Source organism: Cloeon dipterum, chromosome X (assembly GCF_949628265.1).
Source record: "Cloeon dipterum chromosome X, ieCloDipt1.1, whole genome shotgun sequence".
Taxonomy (NCBI): Eukaryota; Metazoa; Arthropoda; class Insecta; order Ephemeroptera; family Baetidae; genus Cloeon; species Cloeon dipterum.
This window is the reverse complement of record NC_088790.1, coordinates 3,856,569-3,866,770: the sequence shown is the minus strand read 5'-3', so window position 1 is coordinate 3,866,770 and position 10,202 is coordinate 3,856,569. Positions and strand designations below refer to the sequence as shown.

Below are 10,202 nucleotides of genomic sequence, written 5' to 3'. Positions count from 1 at the left end.
TATGTATATTTGATTTAAAAATTATTGCGGTACAGGAAATGGAGCAGCGAGGACAGGCTCGGCAAGGTGAGAGTTCCGCTCTACATCTTGTCTTGAAAAAGTAAGGAACCTTTTTAGACCCTGCGGAGATAATCACCAGCTCAACCAACCACCAACTTCATGGATGTCAAGTATTGTGTGATTGTTGCAAAAAAAATTAAAATCAGATCAAAATCCTTTTAATCTAGATCATAATTTTAAATCATCTCGGAGCTCAATGATTCCAAAATTCGAGATTTGAACGTCCTAATCTCTGTCCATTAATTTAAAGCTCAGTAGGATGTTAGTAAGAAAAATAAAAATTTCTCGCTGTTCTCATAAAAATATAAATTGGGTTAAGGCGGATTAAAAAACACTTAAGTATGAAAAAAGCCCTCCAGCTTTGACGAAAAGCGTTTGGGCTTCATTTTATTGCGTGCCATTTCAATAGCATATAATTTAATTAAAACTTGACATTTGTTATAAGAATACAATAATTGTCTTAATTATTATGTCACTGCAACATACGAAAAATCCCGACTCCCGGCATTCCACTTCGCAACGCAATTCACTCAGTCATGACACGACATTTCCACGGGATTCTGGGCAGTATACGGGACGAACTTTATCACATTTTCTCTGGCTCTGATGCAACAGTCTTGATTCACTCAAATAGTTCTACGCTGATGTCATTATTAACTTTAGGCCTCACAGTCTTTGATATAAATATATCATCTTTAGTAAAGAACATGAGCATGAAATTTGCCTTTTCAAGGCCGCACAAAATGGATGATCGCGGAATTGTATGTAAGCAGCAATTATATGAATTAAAAGAAAGACTAGTGCGGATAAAATTGGAAATATTTAACATGTCCACCGAAATTAAATATTTAAAAATCTTTTGCTGTTAAAGAAATGTGAGGGAAACTAAATTTTAGATTTATTTGAGGCCACTGTAAAGGCTAAAAGAGTTGCAGGAAAAACGAGGTGCTTCCGTCTCGCCACGCGGGGTCAGTGCCAACCTTGGCACGGCACAAGGGACAGCTTTGCTCCCGATCGCACCAGGTGGTAAGACACGATTCGCAGAAGACGTGGCCACACACCTGCAAGGCCACTGGGTCTGAAAACTCATCGTGGCAGATGGTGCACATGTTGCCAGCAGCAGCCAACTGCTGCTCTGTCGGGGCTTCACCTAGGGGCTGAAACCGAGGAAATTTGTTATTTTTTTATAGATGTCATGATTAGAAGTCTCAGCCAGCCGCGCCGTCACGTGGGCAGCCGACAGCCACCAGTGAAAAAGGGTAAAAATTAAAAAGTGCAGGAGAAAAAAATGTCTTCTGGCCTTTTGAGCCGCTAAGCACTATCAAACTTCACGTTTAAAATATTGTCAGCCGCCGCCTAAAATCTCGCGGCTGAGACCTCTAGTCATGATTGTCAGAAGAATTTCGTCCTCAGACTCGTGACATTTCGCACCTTAGCAGCACTAAAAATAAATTTAACTACAAACCGAGTGTTTGAAGAGTTGTGAGCAGGACAAGTGCCACATCTTGAACCGCGCAAGCAGCTCCCAAAACTTGCAAAGGACGTAGACTGATGCCAAAGTGAAGCCCAGCACTCTGTAGGCTCCCTCATACGAGTTTACTAGGTAGTAGAGCCAAGGTTGCACAGGCAATATTGCTCGGTACAATTGAGAGGTTGCCTCAATTGCAAGGAACACTTTCCCCTAGAAAACAAAACACAATTTAAGTAACACAAAAATACGTCTGGTCCTCGATAGAAATCACTAATGGGTGTCCTGATTTTCAACCAATTTAAAATAATGCAGAACCGTGGCAAAAAGCGTTTTTTTTTCAATTTTAACCAGTTTCTTGCAGGCAATGTTTGCGCCTCAGTTTTCAATAATAAACCTAATTATTTGCTCATGACCTGAACTTAATAAATTGTCAGAGCTTTTTTTGGAAAAATTGTGGCAATTTAAAAGGAAAAATCTGCACATTAGAGGAAATTTAGACCACTCGGACCGCAAATTTGAGATTTTCACAGAGAAAATTTCATTTCTTGCATATTTTTCAAAAGAAATTGGCAAAAAATGAGTGGTAAAATAACCCTGACTCACCCTTTTAGCATAAGGGAGAGTGGTTGCAGGCAGAACTGCGACAATCGCTTTGCATTCCACTGTGATGAGTTTGAGCACTGAGTCTGTGACCAAGACGACCCAAAGCAAGTTCGGAAACGAATTCTGCAGCGTTGGCAGGAATGTAGGGGCTAGCCACAGGCTGAAAGAGCGTGAATTAATTATTTTTCTTTCTAATTTTGGAAAGTACTCACCCAGAGTAAAGGCTTTCATCAGCGAAGACCAGGTAAAAGAGCAGAATGCAGAACAGAATGTGAATAATAAGAAAAACCAGGCCCGACATGCTGCTTCTCGCTTGCAGACCAATCTCCCTTTTTAATCTGCTGTTGGCATGAGAAAATGTGAGCAGAAGGGCCAAACCCACTAAGATGCCTGAAAACATAATCATAAAACGCAACTAATAAATAAAATAAATAAACGTGGTTCATTTAAATTTTTTGTGGACGACATTAAACCTTAAAATTAATAAAATACTCTACTAAATGCTCAAAGAATTTGCTGCCAGGGCCAATCTCTAACTGTAAAACCATTCAATGCGTAGCCAAATCAGTTAAATATCTCAAATTCTAGATTAAAGTCGCAGATCTAGATGCTAATACTATAATCGTCTCTTCAAGAATTTTCCCCCGCCTTTATATGTAATAATTATTATTTCTTGCACAAATTTGCGTTTTTCAATGAACAAATTTAGTAAAATTGCGACATTGGAATGTGCGGAGAGCTTGCAATAGAGTGTAGATAGAACATGGGAAGTCTAGGTATGTTCCGTTTTAACATGCAAATGTTTTGCTTCAAACGTGAAGACTTGTCCATGAAATTAGAAGAAAATAATCGAAAACGATTGGCAATATCTAGCATTATTTCCCCCCAGTTACTAAGCCGAATATTTAATTTGGCACCTTGAGAGGATTTTTTTAAATTTTTCCAAAAAATATTTGTCTAGTCTTTCACTTGTAACCAATGTTAGATTGAAAAGTTTGAAATTGTGGTCCATGTAAACACCACAAAAGTGAAAACATTTGCATATCAGAGTATTCCCTTGTAAGACAGTAAACTATTTTTATCTGGAAATAAAATTTTACCAGGAACAAGAAAAGACAGTAGCCGCATTCCTGTATTTTTTATATTTTTAAGCCTTTTAAAAATTCATTCTTGAATCTGATTATGATCTGAAAAGTATTATGAAGGTGAATTTAAAATTGATTATCCCGTTTGAATAATATTTCAATAGCTTCACAATCTTCCGTGTATTATTATATAAAGTCTATGATTTGTTGTTTTTCCAGTTAAAGTATTAATGTACAAAAATACTGAAAATAGGTTTCATTTCCTCGATCAATATTTTACCAGAAGAAAAATCGGAATATGAAAAACAAGGAGAAAGCGTAATTGTTTACGGAACAGGGCAAAGGTAAGAAATTTAAATCTTATTAGTTCAAGAATGGGAACTGGATGAGAATGAATATAATAAAAAGAAAATGTCTTAAAAACAAACCGTTTCACAAAACAGCAAAACAACATTCAAATCGCTTCCATAATATGCCTATTGATCCATTGTAGCCTAGATAATATAAAATATACTATGTATAATGCTTTTGTTTGTAAGATTTCATGATTGTGAAACTTAGACTAAGCCCTTTTATTTATCTTTAGCAAACTAACATAAATTAACAATTAAATTCAGTTCGTATAGAAATATTACAGTTCTTGATCATCTTTTTTTTTTAATTTCAAGAGGAAAATTGTGCTCAAGAGCAGGAGTTTAAATTTTTTGCTTAGCTGCCTCAAGCGGGCTTAAAAAGTTTTAGTCCTCAAACATCTTAGACCTTAGACTGAAAATTCTTGGTTTGGGCAATGGTCTGAAAATATTAAATTTATAAGTTTTTAAGGGAGTCACCTGGCTGCCTGAGAAACCAGGAACATTTTTTCCAAATATTAAACGCAATATCTAAGAGTGAAAAATTTTGTGAGTTAAAGTAGAGCTTTAAAGGCAAAAAATGAAGAGCATTCTGCATATACGACTATATAGAAAACGAATTTTTCTCTTGATTTTAATCCCTCTCGTAGCGATCCATCCAATGATGCGCAAAATTTGAAGATATATATTCAATAAATTGTGAAATAAATCGTGATTTTACAATAGGGAGAATGAGCTTACTAACTTTTGGGCCAATTTCCTCAAAAATTTAAAAATATTTTTCTATTTCCTAATTTTTAAATAGTTATTCAAGTAAAGATAAAAAGGAATTTCACAAATAATCTTCTTTCTGTGAGGCTCTACTTTAATGAAGTGTTATTAATTTTTCGTACTAACCAATTCCATGGTCGATGAGTAATTTGGCAAGGAGGATTAAAACAAAAGGGAGATATCTCTGCATCATGGCCATCAACGCGATGGTCTCAGGGTTGAGTCTAGTGGGGCCGTCGGCCCCCGCTGCATCCTCGTCTGCACGGCCCATGTCTATGGACACAGACATGCCGTTCTCCTCGCCGGGAGGGTCCCTCGGACTGTTTGGACCATTTGTGATTTGTCTTGGCTCCGCTCGAAGGTCATTGAAGACACTGTTGAATATGTCTGGGCGGGACATGATTGTCCTGTGGACCCTGCCCAGCTGACTCAGAGCCAGAGGAAACCGCCCCGTGGTCCTGAGTGCATCTGGTCCTGAAGGAGTTTCCCTCGCTGGCACCGCGTTCACTAGAAAATATGACGGTAATTATAATCGAATATCCGTTTGTTGTTATGGTAGGAAGCTTCTTATTGTTATTCAATTGTGAAAGCTTGCGGGGGACAAAAATGTGGACGTCACCCTGTTGACACCCTTATGTATACAGCAGTGTCCTAATTTGTAATCATACCTGGAGGATTGTCACCCATTACGAAAACAGTTAATGAATAATAATCCTGAACTGCATCGTTTCCGAACTGATTTACGGTTTCACACAAATCGCAGAAGAACAGACAGACCACAAAACAAAAATCAGATGTTAGATAGCTGGCGATAATAATACGGTTGTCGGTTACATTCTTTAGTAATACCGGTTTTTGTGACACTGATCATACCGGTTGTGAATTATGTTTTCAGGTGATAAATTCTTCTAATAACAAAGAAAACGGAAAAACGTGACTTTAACTTATTTTTATATTCAAAGAGACTTTTTGGTTCTTTTGTAAGCCTAAAATCGATAAAGGCTAAAGTTTAGAATGAATATTAGTTTTCTAATTGAGAAAAACCGGTATACGCTTTGTGTATCGGATAAATCGCGGGAAAAATGTATTTTATTTAAACCTTTTCGTGTAAGCCATGCGTGCAAAACCAATAATAAAATTATTTCTAGTTCGATATTGCAAGGCGGAAACAAAATAACTGTTGTAAATATTTTTTCCGCCACTTTGTTGTTCATTGTTTACAGGCCTAACATAATAACAGTGCTCTTTTTCGCTATTTGAAACGAACTGTTGGGAAAGATTGTTCAATATATCCATATTAACTTAAAATAATACATATTTACGATATTTATTTACAATGAATTTGAATTCGTTTCATAAATGCGAGCAATAAATTATTGAACAGCCCGACTACAAATTCGATAATTTTATTAACCGTTGTAGCTTTTTTCTGCTACACATACGCATAATCTAGATATAGTAAAATACTGTGTGTGCCTGTCACTAAACATAAAAATAATAGTTTACAGACGATCAATATCAATGGGAACATGACATTTTTCAATTAAATAATCAAGGTTATGTAAATTTGGAGTGTTGAACAAATTTTAAAGCTGAGCTTTTTTGTCGGTGTGTGGTGAAATCACGAACACACACAAAAAGACAAACAATGAGGCATGAGAAAATGCTGCAGCTCACGACACGCATCGTGGCTTTTGCAATTAGCAATAGTACAGCGCGCGCGTTTTAACCAGTTAAGCAAATACTCATGCGGGCGTGGGGCAGGCCCATTTTGCACCAGTATAAAAAGGTCGGACTGACCTTCAGACCGGCAATTTTAGCGACCCTTGCTAAACATGCAGCTCGTTCGCAGCAGCAGCCTGTTGCTTCTCGTTTGCATCTTTGCTCTCGCAGCAAATAATGCATCTGGTAAGAGCGTTTCGTATTTTTTTATTCAATATTTTGTCTATAAAGTTCGTTGAAATTGCATGAAATTGAGAATATTACACTTTGGGCTACGCAAAACAGTCAAATATATTTTTAAACTCTTTTTAATCATAAAATAAATGGGGTTAGACTGTTTCTGAGTTGTTTTAGATCGTTTTTCAATTAAATTGGCACTACTTATTCGCCAAAATTTTACGTTTTTAAATTTTAATAAAAATGTAATATTTAGGGACCTTATTTGCCATTAAAAATATGCTTTCTAAAAAATATATTGAAATTAATTTGTGCTATTTTTCTTCCAAATATGAAATTAAAATTAAAAAAAAAACTTCTGTCATTTTCTTCTCTTTGCACATGAATTGAACGCCATTTTTATTCTTAAATATAAAGATGGTAAGATATCAAATTTTGGCCTTTATTTTTACATTTCTTGCATAATTATGCCATCAAATAACCGAGAAGGCGTGAGTTTTTGCCATGCTGGAATATGTGTTCGAGATAATATTGGAACATTTTCTTGGCTGGATTTTTACTCCAAAGAAATAAAAACTGACAAAATACGTCTTAATAGCAATATAACGAAACCGAGGACTATTACAAGTGTAAACATTATTTAACTGGAAAACCGATCATATAATATTAAATCTTGAGAAAGATATTCTGGCATGAAACATAATTATAAATTTTGTCGATTTATATTGTTATTAGTCGATTTTTAAACGCTTAGACGATTTTAAATGTGGATTAAATGTCTTAATATTGCATGACTTGTGCTTATTTGATCGTTCCATGACGATCGGAAGCCCAGAATAAATTCACGGCCCTAGTGTACGCACTAATAATTTTCATGAATCATTGCAAGAAATTATTTTAAAGGCCCGTATTTTCTTTAATTCTATATAGTGTTTCGTTTCATCTATGTAAATCTTTTTCATACAATTTTTTTCACAGCATCGGTGCGAAACAGGCGAGTCATTGGGGGAACCCCAGCCGCGGAGGGGGAAGCCGCATATTCAGTAAAATATAATTATTCTATATCCTTCTTACATGTACTTAAAACTGTTTTTATTTTTTACCCAGGCTTCTCTGCAAAATTTGGCAGGCGAGCATTTTTGTGGTGGAGTCGTCGTTGGAAAAAGAACTGTACTAACAACAGCGATCTGTGCTTTGTGAGTTTAAAATTCCAAAACCAACCAAGGCCGGAAAGTGGCAGTCGAAAAGAGAAACTTTAAAATTTGCTGCAAAGGAGACAAAAAACAGCCTTTGTTGTCTTTGCACAATTTTTAAATTTCTCGATCGCCCTGCTTCCACCTTGGGAATTTTTCCAGTTTTAATCAAATGTCTTTCATGATATCTTACTAAATTTCAGACATCTGAATGCCAGCGAAATTCGAGTGAAGGTTGGATCAGTCGACCTGAGCAAAGCTACTGAGCTTACCGTTTCGCGAGCGACTGTCCATCCTGATTTTGTACTGAAAGGAAAATTTCCAGTAAATGACCTGGCCGCCCTCAGGATCGAGCCAGAGATCAACTTTAATGACGGGAAAATCAAGGCTGTCGCTCTGCCCACGAATGGACAAAAAACTATCCAAGGAGAGGTTGTCTCTCTTTCTGGCTGGGGCGCCTCAAAGGTAACAGGGTACAATAGTTATAGCACGATTTATAAATAAGGACTAAACTTGACTCAGACAATCAATTGTTTGTTGATAATAATAATGCTCTTTTAATCAAGCGATAGCTGCAGAGAGGGTCGTGATTTTAAATTTTTATCACATTCTCAGTTTGATTAAATTACTCAAGCAAGAGTTGCCTGATTTATTCTTGATAAGAAACGATATTGCTTAGAAAATAATTAAGTACTTTCCTCAACAGATAAATGGTTCAGCATCGCCAATTTTGATGACAATTAAAATCAGAGTTGTCAGCCGGGAGCATTGTGCTAGAGAGCACATGAACCTCCTGAAAGAACTCCCAGAAAACCAAATTTGCGCTGGTGTTGAGGACGGCAACAAAGATGCCTGCGCGGTAAAAATGAAAATAATTAATCAAGTGCCAAAATAGAGCAGAATAAAATTATATTTTAGATGGATGGTGGAGCTGGACTGGTTTTGGAAGACCTGCTCCTTGGACTGGCTTCGTGGGGCCAGGGTTGTGGACAAAAACCTGGTGTTTACACTGAGCTCGCTCCTTACAGATTCTGGATTGACGACCAGCTATGATTCAAAATATAATTTACGGGAGGAAATTTGTGACACCTGTATGTCCTTACAATGAATAAAGCAATTTGGTTTATGTCGTTGTTAATATTACTTATGATATCATGATTCAAACATAAAAGTTGAATAAATTAACAACTCTGTATTCATTCCAATTTGAGATTATTGATCGAGTACGCGTTTTGAATAACGATGGTACCTTTCAATTTTGAAAAAAAGGTAAACGGTTATATAGATTCCGATTGTTTTCTTACTAAACAGCTCAAACCAATAAATAGCCGTAAATAGACAAGAAAAATGAATAGTCCTTCAGTGACAAACGATGAAACTGTTGTTGGTTGTTCTGTCATGTGTCATTTTAGGCACTCAGGTGAGCGTAAAAACTTAAACCTTTATTTATTTATATACATATTTATTTACCTCTATAAACTTATTAGGCGAATATAAAGCCGAAATACGTTGTTAGACCAGCAATCACACCACCAAAAAATGGTTACGTTGATTTTAACCTATAGTGCTTTTTAAAAATATTATAAATATCTCTTTAACAGTGCGGAATGGAATAATTGGCGGTAAAAATGCTTTCCCCGGTCAGTTTCCCTACCAAGTGGCTATAGTCAATGATTGGGCCTCTTATTGTGGCGGCTCTATTATTTCTAGCCGGGTTGTAATGACCGCTGCCCATTGTGCCTCCGGGTATGTGAAAATTTTCAAATTGAGCCTGTTATTCACGTGAAAGAATTGTAGCTGTTCAACCTTCGAGGTGCGTGCAGGCGTACTTAGGAACGAAGGAGGTCAAGTTGTTATTTCGAAACATGCTATCGTTCACGAAAATTACGATTATAGACATCTTAACAATGACATTGCCCTAATCATGCTCCCTGAAGATTTAACCGGAGAAAGTGAGTGAAAATTTACATGGAAAATTATTAATGATAGTTGACATTTAAATAGATATCGGCGCCGTCCGTTTACCTTCTTACTCCTTGATGTGGAAAACATTTGCAGGCCGTAAGGCAACGGTTACTGGATGGGGACACACTTCAGACTGTAAATAAGCTTAATATTGATCAACAATGTACCATTACTCAAGGTGTACGTTAATAGCATCTAACAGCATCAGCAAAGACCTGAAGTTTGCGGACGTCATAGTAATTTCAAACGAGGTTTGCGCGAAAACGTATGGATCTGTAGCGATTAATTATTCAAAAATATGCGCGGACACAAATTGGGGAACCGCTGGCGTTTGCTATGTAACTGGCCCAATAACTACTTTGGAAAAGATCAAATATATAATAATCTGACGAGTTAACAGGGTGACTCTGGCGGCCCAATGACTATGTACGAGTTCGAGACCGACGGCAAGCCAACGCAGATCGGAATCGCTTCTTTTGTAGCCGGAAACTGCCAGGGATCCAAAGCCCACGGTTTTACGAGAGTCACGGCGTTCCTACACTGGATCGAAAGAAATGGCGGCGTCAAAATTAGAGAATGAATTTAATGTAATATGTAGATAATATATGATGCACTGAATCGATAGAATAAATAGCAGCGTTTTGTTTTAAATACTGCAAAATCCTGGAAAATGCTTGTTGCCATTGCATGAGCTCATCCCATAGGATCCAGTTGAAGCCAAAATTAAATTTTTGAGAAAGCGCTGCAAAGTTAGCATGCTTTTCTAATGGTGAGGACTGTCTCCTTACCTGAAATCCTATTTTAT

The 10,202-nt window shown here is 36.8% G+C and overlaps 2 protein-coding genes across 2 annotated transcripts; one reads left to right on the top strand and one right to left on the bottom strand.

Annotated features, from left to right (window-relative positions):
• Positions 1 to 400: 400 nt before the first annotated feature.
• LOC135946518 (RING finger and transmembrane domain-containing protein 2) lies at positions 401 to 5,160 on the bottom strand. The gene is made up of 6 exons (XM_065494767.1): positions 5,009 to 5,160; positions 4,467 to 4,847; positions 2,347 to 2,524; positions 2,135 to 2,294; positions 1,526 to 1,741; positions 401 to 1,217 (listed from the first exon to the last, which is right to left on the bottom strand). The coding sequence occupies exons 1-6, from the start codon at positions 5,025 to 5,027 to the stop codon at positions 981 to 983; spliced, it is 1,191 nt and encodes a 396-aa protein (XP_065350839.1). The 5' UTR covers positions 5,028 to 5,160; the 3' UTR covers positions 401 to 980.
• A 930-nt stretch (positions 5,161 to 6,090) lies between these two features.
• On the top strand, positions 6,091 to 8,558 carry LOC135946797 (trypsin-7-like). Its single transcript, XM_065495173.1, has 6 exons — positions 6,091 to 6,248; positions 7,218 to 7,282; positions 7,347 to 7,435; positions 7,636 to 7,897; positions 8,139 to 8,291; positions 8,351 to 8,558. Exons 1-6 carry the CDS (start codon positions 6,176 to 6,178, stop codon positions 8,483 to 8,485), a joined length of 777 nt encoding a protein of 258 aa, XP_065351245.1. The 5' UTR covers positions 6,091 to 6,175; the 3' UTR covers positions 8,486 to 8,558.
• Positions 8,559 to 10,202: the final 1,644 nt, after the last annotated feature.